The 20,140-nt window shown below is 33.4% G+C and overlaps 3 protein-coding genes across 3 annotated transcripts in view; 1 reads left to right on the forward strand and 2 right to left on the reverse strand.

Annotated features, from left to right (window-relative positions):
* Positions 1–519: 519 nt before the first annotated feature.
* Positions 520–1,303, reverse strand: LOC119073078 (circumsporozoite protein-like). The gene is made up of 2 exons (XM_037178390.1): positions 1,174–1,303; positions 520–1,024 (listed from the first exon to the last, which is right to left on the reverse strand). Exons 1-2 carry the CDS (start codon positions 1,174–1,176, stop codon positions 632–634), a joined length of 396 nt encoding a protein of 131 aa, XP_037034285.1. The 5' UTR covers positions 1,177–1,303; the 3' UTR covers positions 520–631.
* A 5,337-nt stretch (positions 1,304–6,640) lies between these two features.
* Positions 6,641–7,409, reverse strand: LOC119073079 (sulfated surface glycoprotein 185-like). Its single transcript, XM_037178392.1, has 2 exons — positions 7,263–7,409; positions 6,641–7,114 (listed from the first exon to the last, which is right to left on the reverse strand). Exons 1-2 carry the CDS (start codon positions 7,263–7,265, stop codon positions 6,752–6,754), a joined length of 366 nt encoding a protein of 121 aa, XP_037034287.1. The 5' UTR covers positions 7,266–7,409; the 3' UTR covers positions 6,641–6,751.
* A 7,228-nt stretch (positions 7,410–14,637) lies between these two features.
* The window catches only part of LOC119073081, a 74,765-nt gene continuing 69,262 nt past the window's right edge, over positions 14,638–20,140 (forward strand). The window contains 3 exon segments of the mRNA XM_037178394.1: positions 14,638–15,414; positions 15,416–15,635; positions 18,986–19,165. Of these exon segments, the coding sequence (XP_037034289.1) occupies positions 14,884–15,414; positions 15,416–15,635; positions 18,986–19,165 (931 nt within the window). The 5' untranslated portion in view covers positions 14,638–14,883.

Genomic DNA, 20,140 nt, shown 5'->3' on the forward strand with positions numbered 1-20,140 from the left:
TTGATGACCTGTTGTCGTTTCACAGAAATCTAACTATTTTTCTAAATTCTCCGAATAATTTTTATGTTAACAATGCACTTACTTTTATAAAATTTCATCACCTCAATCCTTCATATCACTCTATACGAAAATAATTTATTTTAATTAATTCAGATATTCGCATAAAATTTTGTCGATAAAAAACAGAAATCTTCTTAAATCGATCTGAAATACTCTAGCATTGAATTCACAAACAAAAAGTGCAGACCGATAAAATTGTTTGTTTTATAATTATCTAGTCGAACCAGCTCTGAACTAATTCCGAACTTTAGATGCAGAACAATTTTTTTCCTACTGTTACACAATAGCACGACTTTTCTTTTTCTTTACTATTGATGGCTAAATGTAAAAGTGATTTTTACACTCAGTCTGTTTTCACTTTCTACCGAAAGAATTGACAAATCGGAGAGAAGATACATTTTTCCGGTCTGAAAGGAAGAAGTTTTTTTTTCGCCGATGATTTCAAATGAAATTCTACAAATTAATTGAGTTCGCAAATTTTATTACTGATTTCGTGTCGATACAATCACACTATTTTCGAAAATCATGGATGGTAACTTTTTAATCAAAATGACGGAAATGTAATAGTTTCTTATTTTCCGGGAACTTTGTAATCGTATCCGTTGGCATCATCAAAAGTAGCTGCTGGTGCTGGCTCTGGTTGGAATTGTTGTGGAGCTGGCTGGTATTGTGGTTGAGGAGCTGGTTGGTATTGTGGTTGTGGAGCTGGCTGATATTGAGGCTGTGGAGCTGGCTGATATTGTGGTTGTGGAGCTGGCTGATATTGGGGCTGTGGAGCTGGCTGGAAATTTTGTGGTGGCGGTGGTGGTGGTGGAGGAGCAGGTGGTCCTGCTGGTGGAATGTATTGGTTCGATGGTTCTTGTGCAGGTGGCAAATATGAGCGCTCAACATTTGTTCCGCCGAACAAATGGGATACATCTCCGCTAACAACTGCAATAGCAGCGAGGCAAACAATGAGCAATTTCTGTGGGACAAAAATATGGCATCAGTATCGTTTGTCATTTTATGAGAAAGAAAGTAAAGAAAATCGACATCAGTATCAATATCACAAACAACAAAATTTTGTCTCGGAACTTTTACTTGTCTATGAAAAGGATTTAAGTTTATTCTCACCATTTTCAAAATTTTCACAGATGAACTGAACAAAGCAAAGAACGTCTTAGCTGGTACTGTTACTGTTCCAGAATAATTGTCGATTAACAATTTCGGCTTATTTATATCGTTTGCAAATATGTGCAAACGCACCTAATGAGCATGTAAACCGGTTGCTGTTTCATGGTATAGAATATTGTTTTAACGAGTACATAACAAAAAAATGTAACAAAAAAATAAAAACGGTTTGATGCCATTTATTATACCCTACCCATAACGTGTGATACAGTGGACTAGCATTTTAGGATGTATAAAAGGAAAAAAAAAGTTTCAGAATAGTCTTTGGAAGAGTCAGATTTTTGATGAACATTAAAAATCCTTGCATGGAGTTTCTGAGCCGTCCTTTCCGATTTTTGTCAATTTTCACTTAAATATAAAGAATTTTTCCGGGACTTTTGAAATTGGTTAAACATCACTAAGTGCTACCAATTCCACTATTGAATGATTTTTGTACATGGTTAGTGGTATATTGGATGATTTGAATCAAAATTAGGGTTATGTCGCACAAACTGGCTTTTATATTTCTACCTGAGTGAAATAAACCTGACAGGAAGAACCGATATGTGGAATCAATTCGGATGAATTACATGTAGCTACATGGATTGCTAAATCAGTGAAACATACGGTTTCTGGTATAAAATAGTTATACAACCGAGTGATAAATGCTTTTTTAGGCACTAGATGTGGAGACCGCAGGTCGAGTGTGACAATATACATCGTGTGCCTAAAAAATCATCTATCACCGAGTTGTATACGTTTTTCGCAATAAAGGCAACGGAAGGTCCTACTTTTAGTCACTTGTTGCGAAAAAGATTTTTCTCTTTAAATGTTCTAATGTCTTATTAATAAGTATTATATTAAACGTTGAAATAAAAAAATACAAATTCGGAGATATTTAAATCAAAAGCGCAGAAGATAACGAAGATATCTTTCTTTTACGAACTTTATATCTGCGTTTTTGAATTTTTTATCTGCCGTTTATTGCGATCCCATTAATAAAAGAAGGCTCTACATATAATAAAGAACGGAAACCTCACCTTCGGGATTCATAAATTCGCAGCTAAAAAAAGCCGAAGAATTGTTTCAGAAAAGGCGGACCACAATTTTATAGGTTCTTCTGAGGGATTCTTTTGAAAACGTACCTATCGAAATCGGACGCATTTTTCATAGGACTTTTTGATATGTACCTTGAACGGTATTGGTCCCTAGAAGTTAAAACTGCTAGAAGTGTAAGAGATGTAAGAGATGTAAGAGTAGAAGAGATGTAAAAACATGTACTTTTCTTATGGAGTCCATTCCAGATATAGGAAAGCTACGTAATCGTTTGTAGTGTTGTTGGAAAGGTAATTGCGAGTACTTTCGGGGCAGATAGGGTCTCATTGGGATTAAAATTCATCTACACTGAGATACAAGCAAGCACACAGTGTTTAATTGATAGAAGTTTCTTTTTTTTTAAATTTTCGATCAAATGTAAGATTTGATCGGTAAAAGAAGATGAAAAGAAGGTTTTACATAGAATAAAAGCTGACAGTCGAGGGCGAGGGTGTACAAATCATAGTTTCTGACGAAATGGACTTTTTGTGCACAGAATAGACTTTGTGTAAAAATAGCAGAAAGACCGAGCTTTCCGACGACACCAAACATGCATGAGTAGTGACACGATGAATGTACCTTTTAACGATAAATTTAAGAATTGGTTTCTCTACTCAAAGATCAACGAACACGGAAACAATTTGATAAAAAAAAAATTCTGTAGCATATAAGGCTGACACACGTTTTCGATGTCAGCGAACATAGCTCAATATAAAATAATTCTGTTTTCTCTTCGCTCTGACTACAAAACGTCAATCTTGTTGGATTTACCAGTTTTCTTCGTAAAAATATGTTTTGCACAAACATCTTCACAATATCGGAAAGGTCACACCCGATGAATTTAATTTTTACGAAGGAATCAAGGATAATTCAAGTTTACGAAGTATTTTTACGAAACCGCGTAAACTTTGTGTCTTCACCTACAACGAATAAGGTTTTTGTTCTAACCGCTTTCACTTGAAATAAGCTCAGATTTAAAATCTATTGTCTACCGGTATGCATGCTTTTGTTCGCAACTCATGATGTATTTTTACATTACTTTACTTACATTTACAATGGGATCAGAATTCTAAAATCACTAGGTCCCACCTGTTGGGCGGGTCGGGTCCCTTGACTGATAATTTTTCCAAAATAATTAACCAATTATATTACACTATTATAAATATCTTAATTTATTTTAACTGATTTTTTCATCTCATATCAGATTAATCGTCTACAAAGAAGCGCATCCGATAAAGACACAATGAAATTCTATTGTGTTTTAAAGCCTTTTTCAGTGATCACATTTTCATTGAAAGAACGTTCGTGCCTATTTTTCAAATATACGTTGGCTCTCATCGCAATTTTACGAGTGTAAAAATCTTACCAAATCAAAATGACATTTGACACCGCCAAAATTAACTGCTTTATTTTTTTCTATTACTCTGCTTGATACTTTGCCGCAAACTGCTCGCTCGTCCAAGCTGTCTAATATTGCAATACGATACCGCAACTCGTGTGAATTACGACCCTCGCTTCGCTCGGGCCGCAAACTTCACACTCGTCAGAGTTGTCTAATATTAGGTTTGGTCTAATCGCAAACTTCTCGCTTGTCCGAGCTGTCTAATATTGCAATACGATACCGAAACTCGTGTGAATTACGACCCTCGCTTCGCTCGGGCCGCAAACTTCACACTCGTCACTTGTCTAATATTAGGTTTGGTCTAATCGCAAACTTCTCGCAAGGCCGAGCTGTCTAATATTGCAATATGATACCGCAACTCGTGTGAATTACGACCCTCGCTTCGCTCGGGCCGTAAGCTTCACACTCGTCGAAGTTGCCTAATGTTAGAATTGCTTCACTTTTGTAATACTATATACTCACTGTATAGATATATGCTGCTTGTTAATTATCAAATATAAAAATCAACTATCAATTATCAAATACCAATAATCGAATATCAATGATATTGTTCATTTATTACATTGCATTTCTATTTTTTGGGGTAACTTCCGAAGCGTTGATCACACATAGCTTATCGTCGAACTTAACCTTCCAAATGTCAGATGTATAATTTTAGGAACCAAAATTTTTCACTATTTTCTGCCAGTCAAGGGAATAAGACATTAAATTATCAATTGTCAACAGAGTAAAATCCTGTTTTTCTGGAATAGTTTCCAGATACGTAGGCCCACATGACCTATCTTCCAACTATCTTTGTGTGGTTACAAACATTTCAGTGAAGGGAATTATCAATTACCAATAATTATCAATTATCAATTATAAGCAGCGTAAAATGAATTTTTCTGGAATAGCTTTCAGATCCTTGGGCCCGACATGGCCCATCTTTGAATTCCATTCCTCGTCGATTAAAACAAATTTTATTAAAATCGGTTAAGAATGACTCAAGTCATCTCAAGTCGTGACAAATAGATTACAAACAATTACGTTTCTCATAACATTTCATAAAATGTCACAACACATTAAATTTTCAATATTAATTTTCAATTAACATGTATTATCAATTATCAACAGAGGAAAATCCTGTTTTTCTGAAATAGTTTCCAGAACCTTATCCCGACATGGCCCATCTTTGAAATTAACCTCAGGGATCCCATTCCTCGTCGATTAAAAAAAAACATAAAAATCGGTTATGAATTAATCAAGTTATCGTGATTACAAAAAAAATAGGTTACAAACAATTACGTTTTCCCTCACATTTCATACATTTTTTAGGTTACAAACATTTTATGGTATTTTCTGGCGTAAGACCCTTGACTTTCAGCCAAGGGAACAATATTATTATTACCAATTATCAGTTATTACAGTTACATTTTATATAATAATATCACCACAACACATTAAATTATCAAAATATCAATTATCAGCACTGTATTATCAATTACAATTATCAACAATTAAAATTATCAATAAAATCATGTTTTTCTGGAATAGTTTCCAGAACCTTATCCCGACATGGCTCATATTCGAACTTAACCTCAGGAATTTCATTCCTCGTCGATTAAAAGAAAAATCATCAAAATCGGTTAAGAATTACTCAAGTTATCGTCGTGACAAAAAAAAATATTTCAAACATTTAAAGTTTTGATAATTTTTCATACACTGTATGGTTACTAACATTTTAGGGTATTTTCTGGCATAAGACCCTTGACTTTCAGTCAAGGGAATAATAACTTTTGCAAAACTTGGTATTTTTAATAAGAAAACTAATATTAGCTGACCATTCAGCGAAGTGTAATTGTGGTTTTAAATTTAAGAATACACAAAAATGATCATGCACTGAAAACCCGAAATGGCTGTGTCCCGCATATTTGGACTTGGCATACTGTATCAAGTTTGATTTCCATTATTCCTGTGTTACTTACAATTATAGTTGTGTAATGAATGTGAAACAACTATAATTGAGTAGAGCTATGCACTAACCGTCACAAAAAGACATTTCCCAAATAATTTTTTTTTTCGGTTCATTCATATCTCTCCTCAATTATAAGATACTTATAAGATAACTCCTATCTAACTGACATACAAGAATCTTTTTTTAAAGTTTTCTAGAAAAATCTGCACAACCCTTATTTAGACATCATTTGTACACTAAGTTTCAAGATGTAAAATATATCAGTCTATTTCGTGTGCAGAGGATCTTTAATCTGGTTGTCATTGCAATCAATAGTTCTAATTCTAAGGACGTTAATGATAATCTGAGATTCATATCATACTGCAATTAGATCGGTTACAAAACACACATTGCTAAACCAAATTTCATTGATATGCGATGAAGTCTTTCGTATGTTCGTTGTTTGTTATAACCAAGGTGGATAGAATTTTTTATATCGTTGCTAGAACGTACAACACGATGGATTTGATTAGCTTAACACTTGTAAAATTACATCAGCACTTCCGTTCTTCATACACGGGGTTGATATAATTGCTTAAATTCGCATTAAAAGTTTTCGACAAAAAACAGATAGATCTGACATACTTTTATTTTGAATGTATAAACATCTGGGTGAAGACCTATAAAATTACTAATTTTCTCTTTTATTGTCTCGTCGATGCAGAGAAGATACCTGAACGATCTTTAAACTTGAACTTGAACATGCACAATTAACTGATGCCTTCTTTCACATCGCACTTTAATCTCTCAAAGGAGTAAAACGATCCTTGCTTCCCTTTGAAATTGATTTTTTAACAAGTGTGGGCTCAGCTCACTGTATCCTTTATCCTTGGTAGGTAACTTCTTTTTCCAGAAAGACTTAATATCGGGGAAAATACGTTTTTCCGGTCTAAAAGTAAGCAGTCTTTTTTCGCCGATGATTTCAAATAAAATTCCACAAATTAATTGAGTTCGCAAATTTTATTACTGATTTCGTGTCGATACAATCACACTATTTTCGAAAATCTTGGATGGTAACTGTTTAATCAAAATGACGGAAATGGAATAGTTTCTTATTTTCCGGGAACTTTGTAATCGTATCCGTTGACATCATCGAAAGTAGCAGCTGGGGCTGGCTCTGGTTGGAATTGTTGTTGTGGAGCTGGTTGGTATTGTGGTTGTGGAGCTGGTTGGAATTGTTGTGGTGGCGGTGGTGGTGGTGGTGGAGGTGGTGGAGGTGCATATTGAGGCACTGGAGCTGGTTGATATTGCTGCTGTGCTGGTTCGTTTTGTGGTGGTCCTGCTGGTGGAATGTATTGGTTCGATGGTTCTTGTGCAGGTGGCAAATATGAGCGCTCAACATTTGTTCCGCCGAACAAATGGGATACATCTCCGCTAACAACTGCAATTGCAGCGAGGCAAACAATGAGCAATTTCTGTCGAACAAAAATATGGCATCAGTATCGTTTGTCATTTTATGAAAATGAAAATCAGCACCAGTATCAATATCACAACAACAAAATTTTGTTTTAGAACTTTTACAAGTCCATTCAATATTAAATTCTTACAATTCAATATTCTTACCATTTTCAAAATTTTTCACAGAGATGAACTGAACAAAGCAAAGAAGATTACGTCTTAGCTGGCTGTTCCAGAATAATTGTTTATTAACAATTTCGGCTTATTTATATCATTTGCCAATATGTGCAAAAGCACCTAATGAGCATGTAAACCGGTTGCGACTTTCTGGTATAGAATATTGTTTAATGAGTATACAACAAAAAAAATTGAACAAAAAATTAGAAACGGTTTGCCGCCATTCATTATACCCTACACATAACGAGTGATACAGTGGACTAGTGTTCAAAGCACTTTGGGATGTATAAAGGGAAAAATAAGTTTTAGAAAAAGATTTGAAAAAGGCAAATTTTTCCTGAACATCGAAAAAAGAAACCATTACAAGGATCTTTGATTCGTCTTTTCCGACTTTTGTCGATTTTCACGGAAAATATAAGAAGTTTTCACATTCCACTTGTTTTGTTTTTACTGTTTGTGGTGTTTGTGCCAATTTGAGAAACTTTTTTTTCGCTAAATGATTATTTCAATTCTTTCCGGGACTTTTAAAAGTAGGTTAGGCATCACTAAGTTCTACTAATCGTAATAAAAGAATCTCTAAAACATAAATTTGCAAAGCTCTCCATGCAAAGTGGGTGAGTTTGATTTACTATCGAATGATTTCGGTAGATGATTGGATTAGTGGTAAATTCGTTATATAACGTATATTGGATGATTGAGAAAAAATTATGTTAATATGCCTCAAACTGGCTTAAAATGTATCTACCCGAAATGAACTGAGTTTAACACTGTATCAATGAAAAGAACAGTTTTTGAACGGTGAGCTTGAACTAAGTCTAAATAAAAAGGTGATGCGTATGGAATTTTGTCACGAAAAATTGTTTTTAGGGTCAAGAACATACTTCTTTGTTCTGGCATAATGTGTTCTAAAATTGTTCTACGGTATGCCCCTAAAAATATTTAGTTTTTTTATAGATCCAATGTTGTTTGCATTTTTCAATCAATTCTGTGCTTCAAAAAGACTCCATAAAAACCTAGTGACATCACGTAGAACGAATTTTGCTCATAAACATGTGTCCCGTCCGTCTACGAAAAATAAAATGAGGTCTGTTTGTAACAATCGTTTTTCCATCAACTTTGAAAGAATTCTAAAAATGTATGGAAAATGTCGTATTTGTTAAAAATTTGCTGGCGTGTAAACTGTAAAGTAACTTTTTCATTTAGACTTGGTTCAAGCTCACCGTGTTTGGTCTAAAAGATAGAAGCTTTTTTTCGATCAAATGTAAGATCTGATCGATAAAAGAATATGATGAAAAGAAGGTTCTACGTAAAATAAAGAGCGTGCAGCCCAGGGCCAGTTACTGGAAACCTCACCTACAGAATTTTATAAATCTTATCTGAAAAAAAGGTTATAAAAATAGAATTTTACGATCGTTTCATTTTCATAGCGTTACGTAACGTTTTTATAGCACTATGGACATTGCGTATGATACAAAAAAGTCTAAAATCGCAATGAATTTACGATTGACCGAATAAATTTTTTCTGGTTGAAAATTGCATCAACATGCAACCTTAACTTATATAGTGGGCCTTTTTTATCTCGGAAAATATTTAAGATAAATATTTTAGAGTTTTATAAATTTCTCGCTTAAAAAGCGCACTTTTCTGACCGCAAACCTCGATAGAAAGAAGCCTTTGCGATTCGCATATAAACATCACTGTTTGCTTTATACATAAGCCAATACATAAGCTTTATGGTCGAGTATATAAGTTTTGTAGTTGAACTGCCAAGGTACATAGATGACGCGTTTATCTACACACAGAATGTGTCGAATAAAGTGCGTTTGAGCGCTTAACCTATAAACATTTTTATATATTTCTCGTTTAAAAAACGCACTTTATCTGACCGCAAACCTCGATATAAAGAAGGCTTTGGGATTCGCGTATAAACATCAAATAGATAAGCCAATACGTAAACTTTATAGTCGAGTATATAAGTTTTATAGTTGAACTGTAAAGGTACATAGATAATGTGTTTATATACACACAGAATATGTGATTTGTTTTTGGTCAAATAAAGTGTGTTTAAACGCTCAATGTATAAAAAATTTTATTCTACAAGAACTGTAAAGGGTATTTTATGTTCGAGGAATGGTAAATGGTTCGAGACGAAGTATAAATAACTATTAAAAGTCGTCAATGTTCCCAGTCAATAAAGTGTTTCCAGGTTATAACATTTTGGCACAAAATTTCAAAATCCTTGAACGAATTCAAATTTCACGCCAAAATATCATAGACTGGGAAGCACTTAGATGACTGGGAACATCGGTGACTTAAAACTCTTCTAAATCTAAAATTGGGTTCTCTAAATATGAACACACTGTAGATCTGTAAAATATATTTTGGTGTTGGAGCTGGCAAACGGGCCCAAAATTTAATTTTCCAATCGAAGTTGATCTATCTCGATGCAATTTCTAAATATTGTTTCAGAAAAAGTCCACATAAGTTAATACAGTAGGCTCAATTAGATTTTTTTTATAAAATAAAGGAAAGAACTTAAAAGCTTGTGAATACAAAATTGAAATGATTGTTGATGATACCCTAATTGTGGTCATTATATTACAGGGAGAGAAAAGTGAAATTCGACATGTTTTCTGTTTTGGGAATTTATTTATTTGTTTATTGATCAATAAACAGGCCTTTCGACCCAATAACATATTAATCATTTACAAATACTAAACATAAGTTCTTTAAGAAAAATTGAAATCAAAATCCATTATCCATTCCAGTCACTACTGATCTAAGTCCATATTCATTCCGGTACTCATGACCGAACTATTGAACGATCTAAACGAATCATCAAAGATATTACAACTGGAAAAGTACTTGTCGTGTTGATCTTGCATTCTATTTAGTGGTTCATTCTGTTCGGCATTACTTGAATATGTCGTTGTGTAGAAAATCGGTCTGCTCACCCCAAGATTCATTCTGGTTAATCTCCCATGGTTGTGAAACGTAATCAAATGGTTCAAGGTCGTGTCCATGTGGCGGTGAATGATTTTGTAAAGGACGAATTGTTGTGGCTTGTACATGATTTGACACAAAATTTGTTTAACAAATGAAATCTTGATTTTTATTGGTTCAACGAAATTATTGTGGAATCAATTACAAACCATAACAGCTCCAAAAAGAATAAGGGTTACAACACATATAGTTTGTAGTGGAGAATATAATTTAGAAATGTAACATTTCTCAACTGATGCATTTTTCCCTCTTATAATTTCCTTAAGAATAAAAGTTTCTCTTACAATTGCTACAACTGTAACTCAATCAAGGTAAGTGTAAATATTTCTTCCTAAAACACCTCAATGATAATACGTTCCTCTCAAATAACAAGTATAAGAAATTTGCTGTAATTCCTGATTTTTCTTCTTTGCGTTCATGGTGTATCACAGACCTTGTACAATATTACGGTATGTACATTTTTCTTACCCTTAAACTCTACTGTGTGATCGCTGAAACTGAAGTATAGCATTGTCTGATTAACGAGCAAGGAACAAAGCATAAGACATTTTCAATCAATCAACGCTGCCAGATGTTCATTCATATAAGCCATCAAACTAATCACCTAACAAAATTATAATAATGATCCATAAACGAAATGCCATTGAAAAAACGCATAATTAAGTTCAAAATCACAACCTTTAAATTATAAACAAACCACGGCGTTATTTTTAAATACACTTCCCATAATTTCTATTTTCAGGTTGTTGTGTTGAGGGAAAAGGTTCTAAAATAAATATACGAAATGAAAACATTCAACCTTAAGTCATTTTTACGCCAACTAATAATTCAGAATAAATTGGATATTTCACTGTTCCGACGTGTCGGCGTTGTGAGTCTATTTTCAAGTGTATATAAAAATATTCTCGTGCATTTTTAATACAAAAATTGACGAATATTTGTTTTGAAAAATTGTAGCAAAGAAGTCATTGCCGGTTTGTTAAAAAAAAAATAGTTTTCAATACTCTTGTTCTTGTTAAGACGTTTTATTTTAAAATTTTCAACTCATCGGTTCTAAGTGGTGATCGTGGTGATGGATATTTTTTTCACAAATAAAAAAAAACTTTAAAATATATGACATCGCAGCATACATCAGCTCCGAATCAATATTATGCGATCATACGTTTTTATTTAATATTCACGTCATCGTTATAACGAGGATAACGTTTTCTTTCTTTCTCAACGGATCTTATACAGTTTTTTTTTGTTTTGCTATGTATTAACGATATATCTGGGACTGATTAATTCAACGTACACTTCGGCCTGACAATTTGGCGGTTAGCCAGAAACTCTAAAAAATGTTTACGAATATTAATTTGGTGATTTATTAATAATATCAAAAATTGAATTGTGACTTTAACTAAAGAACCACTTAGATTCACCGCTCACTGGTGGAAGAGGCTTATACATTTTCTTATTGTGTAAATTTTTAACGATGTCCTTTGTTAAGTTTTCAAAAGATTTATTACTCGGTTCGTTTCATGCATGGTGTATTATTTTTGAATTGGATACCCATTGTGTGTGATGTGATAACAATATAATCTACAGCTATGACGAAAAAAATGTAATTTTGTATATTATTTTCGTATGAGTCAATCGAATGAAACATGAGGAAGTGGCAAATATAAAAGATTTTTTTTTTTGGAAACTGATATTTCAGTACATATACTCAAAAATAATAATAACTGGAAATATGGGTGGGTACGTCGGACTAGAGGATTTTTTGTGTATTCATTCAAAAAAATTTTAGTATCAAGCCGACATGTTGTCTGTCATTTGAGCTGGACTGGTATATTGAAAATGTATGGATAAATTGTCGAAAACTTTTGAAAAATGTTGCGGTTCAGTCAAACTACGATTTAATAGCAATCTGAAACAAAATTGTGTGCATATCAACGATGTGGTATTTCACTTCATTGAATTGAAAATTTATTTAATTGAAGGTTTTTCAAACAAAGTTTTCATTCGTAACTTCACTTGTTAGTTTGCAAATTTGAGTGCATTCATCTCTTTAAAACTTTTTGTTAATGAATCAATCACGTATACGTTATAGTGTATACATGTTTGATTTACTAACAAAAAAACCTGACTAAAGTTTGTTTTGTTTTTTCAAACCAGGAATCGTTAACACTTCCATTGACTCGATTCAGACATTCAGTATTACTGTTGAATGTGTAGCTCGAAATGTATCCAATGAATCAAATCAGGTATTAGCAAATGTTAATAATTATAACCAATTAATTCATATTTCTTTATTAATTTTTTGTTCGTAACATTATTTACGATCAATGGTTTCTTTGTCTTATAAGCCCGCATCAATGGAACTCAGCTTCTTTTGATCAATTGCTTTGATGTTTTTATATTAAAAGCAAAATTTAATGAAGTTAGAGAAACATGTTCTCAATTAAATTCAACATCAACATTAAATTTAATTAAATTTTTGAAGGTTTCGTATAAAATAATATGATTTGTACATTGAGTTCAAAACAGTGGTAGTGGTCGTCAGATATTTAATTTCAATTGAAATTGTTTTTTTATATAAACTCTATTATTGTTAAAAAAAAAACTTGAACTTGCCGACCCTTAAGAATATGCTTTTAATATCCTGTATGTTATTTGGCTAAATTCAAGGACGTTGCTTGAAAACTATAGATCATTACGTTTTTATGGGACAAATAATGGAGACGGAGCAGTAAAGTTTGTTGATCTGAGGAAAAGTCGAGGTTAATAAACACATTAAAACATAATAAACATACAAGAATCAATTTATGTCAATTGTTCCATTGTAAGAGGCATCGACGCTTAGCTAAAATTAAAGTACGACCGCAACTGAAAAATGTACGACCGCAATAACTACCACGAATGTGTTAGCTAGTCAACTGCTCAGTTTTTTCAGAGCTGATCAAACTGCTACAACCAAATCTATTTTCTGTTGAAAGCTAATACACCATCAAAAGTAAACTAAATTCCAGTATTTAAAAAATGCTCAAATGTATGATTTTCACCAAAGCATCGATGAGGGGTAAAATTGAATAATAGTTTCGTTGCCGAAAATGAAAATAAGATTTACCCATTGATATAATATATGGTAGATTGGTACACACGAAGAACGAAAATTCGGAAATATATCACACACACAACGACAAAAATTTGTAATCACAACACAAAACAAAGCGAAGGGACATTCAACAAGGAAGAGGACATTAAGATTTTGAAATATTTGTATGGCTTTCTTTCGCGTGCTTTCTCAGAACGTAAATTACGGTACACATACATTCTTACATTCTTTCCGCACAAACGTTCTTCATGTGTACCAATCTACCCTTTATTACATCGATGGATTTACCTCTCATTGCTGCGTAAAATTCGTAAAAAATGGTTTATTAATTGAATTGCAACAAGTGCCAGCAACACAATATTTTAGTTAGAAATTTATTAATTCTTTAAAAGAGTTGTAACGTAATAGAGTCGTCTCTCTTTTAATTCACAAATTCATGTGCAAAAATTGAAAATTTGAGACCACTCCATTTTCTTAGAAATGGTTATTTGTTCACCAATGGAAGAAAAGTTGGAAATTTCATTTCGAGGATGTTGGTCAAAATGAAATTTCATACTTTTTTCTCGAGGTCAACAACGTTTTTTGCAACAAAGTCTAGCGAAGTCTCAGCTGAGGTGAGAAAACGAATATTTACTGCTTTGGTTTTCCCTAGAGTGTAAAGTGGCTATCTTTACACATAGAGAAAACAAGAAAATTGGTTTAGGCTACAAAAGCATGTAAAGTGTGTAATGTGATTGTTGATCCAACACACAAACTTCACACAAAGATTCGACTTTTCAACTTTTTATCCATTGTCATGTAATAGTTATTTATACAACCGAGTGATAAATGCTTTTTTAGGCACTGGATATGAAGATTGTCACTCGAGGCCGTTGCCCGAGTGTGACGATACACATCGTGTGCCTAAAAAATCATTTATCATCGAGTTGTATATAACGTTTTTCGCAATAAAGGCAACAGAAAGTCCTACTTTTCGTCACTTGTTACGAAAATAACTATTTATCACCTGCGTCGTTGAAACGTCTTTTACCTTAGCATGTTATTATTACCCACGCCCTACGTTCCCCCCCCCCCCTTTAATCTCAATTAATTTTATTTTTACAAGAACGTTGCTTACTTTATTGAATATTTGTCTCAATATTTCCTATCGCACATAAATAAGAAATGTGGAGATTATGATCCACCTAGAAAGTAATCTTTATTTTTATTTATTTATTTTATTATTATTGTTTTAATTTATCAGTTTTTCTCTCTCTTTTTCAGCAAAAGATTCTTATATTAGCTGTGTAACAAGATGATTGTAAGAATAATTACGTCGAACAGGTGATTATATTGTGAAACTTATCGGTTTGACCTCAGTGATATACTAAGTAATATATAGTTTTCCAATTAAATAAATATTTATGGAATTTTACTGCTATTGAAAAACGATAAATCCAAAATTATAAAACTGAGAAGTTTTGAAACGTACTACCTGGAGCCCATCGCCATGAATCGTGTGGGCCAGGAATGTACGTAATATTTCCAGCCGAAGATCTATTATACATGACATACGGTGCCGCACTACCTAGAATTAAGCCTCGACCAACTCTGGACAACCTGCGTGACCCACTTGTTCCCTTTGGCACTAGGCCCTCCTCTCCCACTAGCAATGTCTTGACATATTCCCAAGACATTTATCCCATTTCCTCAACCTATGCCAATCAATCATTACCTAAAGAAATTAGTACCCGTCCCACTAGTGCCACACAAAATGTTAAAACGGACGCATTCGGTTACCCAACCTCACGTTTAGAAAACAATCCGCGAGAACATACACCAAGTATTCATGTGGAATTTGCAAATCCTGGCACCACATCCTACAACCATAATCCACCTATCAACAAAGAAAAAGACGAAAGCAGCAAACCTAAACACAGATTCCACTTAAGCTTGGGACGGCTAGGACGTTCAAAGCAGAGTCAAAAGGCGGAACCGGCTCGTTTACGTGATGTAACCGAGATTCGTATTGCAAATCCAACATTTACACGAGAAAATTTGGTGGCAACGAAATTACGATGCGTTTTTTGAATCTGGTGAACCGGTTTACTCATTAGAACGACGAGCTCCATTCAAACCGACACCCGAACCCGAACCACCTCCATCCTCAATAATCGACCATCGGCCAAATTCTCTGAAGTTTTTCAACAAACCAAAACCTTCAGTAACGTTCCGATCGAAAAGCGCTGAAGTACCGGTATCGGTTGATGTGCCCCAGAAAGGTGACAGGTGCCCCTCTCAAATTTTTGGTTTGATTTAATAATAGTATTTAAGTGAGTTTGGCTTTTCGTTTGGATTTGTTTGACGATCATCTGTTTTAATTAACCATTCATTGAATTCGCTCATAGATTATGAGTAATCATTTTCATTGATTCAATGTGAGTGCCTTGTTTCCCGTAAATAATTCATCGAAGGTTCAGCGCTGAGTTGAGAGTCTAGCGGAATTCAAGAGCATTTTCAAAAGTTAGTGAGCTACTAGAGAGTTTAATAATCAGCTCTTTTGTTATTTGCTGAACCAGCTACGTCAGCAACTACCGACATATTTTAGATTGCATATTCCCACGGAAATAATACACAAAATCTCAACTGTCAAGGTCTTGGATACATTTTCCGTGAATTCTTTTTTATTTTAATTGACGTTCCAAGTGCAAAAATACCTCAATGGCAATATATCGAACAAGCTATTGAGTTATTCAATCATTTATTGCTTTTCAAGTCAACATCACGATTCAAATATTTGAAGACAACATTCAAATAACTTAAACTCAAATTTATCGCGCATCGTTTTTTTTTCAGCACCCAAAATTTGTGTACACAAAAAAAGTGCTGGCAACGTGAGCCCAGTACGACCGACGTCGAGCCATACTAACTGATCATTCAAAATGATTTCAATAATTGAACCTAATAATGATTGTATACTCAAAACACGTATTCTACAATCCTTACATCAAGTCAGTACCCAGCGCAAATGGTCCACCTGTGGCCTAAGTGCAAGTTTTTGACAAGTAATTTTATCTGCTTTACTATAAAAAATAATAACGAAAGTAATTAATGAAATTGGCCAAAATAAATAATAATAAATAAAAGTGCAAATAATTGCATAACAAAACCTAATAGTCTATTGTACGTACGATTACTTCGCACAGGACTAAAAAGTGCTGAAGAAATAATAAAGTGTAATCGTAACGTCAAATGACAAATATTCATGTTTCACTCGATTTCGTTTATAGAATCAAGTAAATGAAAAGTATCCTTCAACTACATTCGGCAAAAGCTAATACGAGTATAATATTCACTTGACTGCACATTGTCAAAGGGAGACAGACAGCTGTATAGATATGAATAAGAAGAGGGTACTCTCATTTCTACATTACGTTTCTCATCCTATTTGCATATTATATAACCGATTTTTCATTTTTATTGTGATTTCACAGCAAATATTTTGTGCATATTCCTGTCTGAATATGAATATTTTATCGAAATTCCATTATAAATGTATAATAAGCGACAGCGACCGATGCGAAGGATTTTTTTCCTTTTTTCATTTTGATTATTTATGTCGCTTCTTCTTCTTTACGTGATCTCTAAGCTCTAAGCAAAAAGTGCAAAAAGTACCTACGCATAATATACATTCTGTGAACAAAAAAAAAACATGTTAAAAGATAAATCTTGAGAGTTGATTAATATTCCAAAGTATTATTTCTGTAGTATCTACGCGAGTCTCGAATTGATTTTTCTAAATCCGTTTTTGTAATTTTTTTTATACTGCTGATACGGCCATTCATTGACTAATTTCGAAGAGTTAATGGCCATACTGTGTGGTTAATTTATCACTTTTTATTTGATAAAATTATTCACAAAATTTACGGTAAAAAAAACACTTTTTTTCTAATCGACATGTTAGTTTTATGCTAGCAGATGTGCATCTTCTAAGATTATTGAGACCTTTTCAGACTCTGATATTGGAGGTTGTACGTTTACTCTTACATTTGTAAAATTATGTTGACCAAGGCTTGAGAGTTGCCTTGACTGTATTGTATTGACTTAACAAAGAGCTCTCAATTTGGTTTCACAAAACAAAATGCATTAAAATTTGTTGTGGTCTCAGGTTACTCTTTCGTTAGCAACTTTTAAATGAGTTATCGCTCGAAAAATAGTACGAAAACCACGAAACAGAAAATGTGTCCGTGAGTGCAAGCTACTCAAAAATACACGAGGAAGTTTACGAGGATCCACAGTAGAACATTACTGTCTTGCTGTGAAATTTTTTGTTGAGGGGCGTGAGACGGTTGTATATCGAGCCGAAGCCGAGGAATGCATCCCAATTAATGAATTACGTAGCAGCATCCAATATATTCTGTTTTACTGCCTACCACATGCGAAAGTCGAATTTCACATAAAAATTCATCAAAAATGAACCGAAAATATTTCACATGTAACCATTTTTGTAAGGGGCAAATTGCTATGTAATATTTAACATTCGCGTAGGGCAGGCAGTAAAATTTATTTCTGCTATACCGCAACCGATGTTCGGGCATACCTACAGTTCAAAAGTATTCGATCATTGTGTGTTTTCAGTGTAAACTGACAGACTGAGAGGGCGCCAAAAATCGAAATGGTACCGGATTTTCCTTAATCTGTCAAGGAAAAATATAAAAAATATTTTTACCAAATTTTCAATTTTTTGTATGTTGGTAATCTAATTTTCCAGATTTTTTTTTTGTTTCAAAGAAAAATATATTCTAGGCTACATACACATTTTTAAATGTTTTAGACATTTAGCTTGTTGAAATGTTTACATATTCGTTTTCAACAGCGGCATTGATTCATGTTATTACTGTTACTACTCAGGCGCACGAGATATTACAAAAAAAAATTAAAATATCACAGTCCAGTGCAAAGATAGAGAAGATACCCAAAGAAAAAAAATCGCTCCATTCTTCTGAGAAAGGTTTCGGAAAAGTGACAAAAAAGTGTGTTGAAATGAAAACGGGTAGAGTTCCGTCCGATGAAGGGTTTTTTGTTACAAGTTACAATCAACTAATGGTTTGAACATATTCGAGTAACAAGAAAGTAGATAAATGACTCTGGATATTCGTAACAGTTTTATCTAAAAATGTTCATTTATGTTATCGCAATTGAAAGTTCAAAATATCATTAAAACTTTCGTTATGTATGATTTTCTGTATACGAATATTTTCCATACACTCGTTGGTTGTGCATGGGATTTATGCATTAAAAGTTTTTACTATTTATATCTCATTAAATGTTTGCTGTACAAAACAGTTTAACGTCAATTTCATTGTTTTGATGCTATATTAAATGTGGTAAACATTAAATGCATCTTGCGCAGCGCGCACAATCGCCAACAACAACTTTCTTTTACATTTTCATTGTTTTACTTGAAATTCATTTCAGGAAATCTGGTGCGGTTTTTACTTCACTTCTATTTCCTTTTGTTTGTATTTTTTTTTGTTGCTATTGCTTGGAGTCATGTACTTTCTTTGAGTTTTTCGCTTTTGTTTGTCGAATTAACTATCAGGTTAATGAAATTTCTATTTTCATTTTACAGACTCACCAAAAAGCGCAGAGCGTAGACGTTTGTTTGGGTGGAGAGGTGCTCGTGGCGGCTCTCTCAGCCCATCAGTAAGTATGGCCACACCATCCTGTATATTAAGAGATTGTACCCATCCAAACCTCAACGAGACGATTAAATCACACAATGCAACTACTTTCAAATTAGTCAAAACAGGTGAGCAATTTATTATAATAATGTACTCTGTCCAACGGAGCCAGTAAGGGGTTTAAGCCAAACGAATTATATATCAATTATGTATTAAGTAATTTGTTATACTGATGAAAGCATAGTAAAAGATTTCTGTATGGAATTTCATAATTAACCCGATTCAATATTTATATAGTTCCTTTTTCGGAGCGAAAACGTTAAAGAAGCAAATGGGAATAATAAAGTGGTTCATTAGGGTCTATAATACGAGTATAAAGAATGAATGAATGGATGTGTACATAATGTTATTATTTGTCTAAGTAAAGCTAAATGAAATTATATAAAAAAATTACATTGCTTTTACTTTAGCTAAAAGTTTTGGAATCATCGGACCTCAGTAATTAGCAATTATGCAAAGTAACCATCGTCTACGGTTTCACATTCATGTAAACATTTTTAAGGGCACTCACATAAAATGTAATAACACATCCGAAGGAAATATGTTTTGTCTGCCGTCCCAAAGAGAATACCGACATAATTCAGAAAAATTTAATTTTCGCCCATTGTTTGAATTCTATATTGCGTTAATTTCATGTGAATTAGACCTTTTGGTATTGTTGTAAAGTGTATCCCGAGTAAAAAAAAAGTTCTCAGAAAGCCGAAATCGATCGATTTCCGATTTCTCACTGTCTCAGTGTATGAAGCTAAGGACTGAGAAGTCTGAATTCGTTCGATTTAGGCTTTTAAGAAGTCTCACTTACAATTTTTTTTTACTGGGGTATCTAAGCTCTACACATTTTACATTTTACTTGCATGACACTTGTTTACTTTGTGATATTTTCGACCTCACCCTTAAATTTTTTAACATTAAGCCTATCCGTTTTGCTTGTGTTTCTCTCTGCTATGAAAATGAGAAATGACAAAAATTAATTAATAAAGACGGAATAACCGATTAACCTTCGTTTTTATTTGGGTAGTCGGGACATTTGCCTATAGATTGCC

The sequence above is a fragment of the Bradysia coprophila genome, unplaced genomic scaffold (assembly GCF_014529535.1).
Source record: "Bradysia coprophila strain Holo2 unplaced genomic scaffold, BU_Bcop_v1 contig_13, whole genome shotgun sequence".
NCBI classification, from domain to species: domain Eukaryota; kingdom Metazoa; phylum Arthropoda; class Insecta; order Diptera; family Sciaridae; genus Bradysia; species Bradysia coprophila.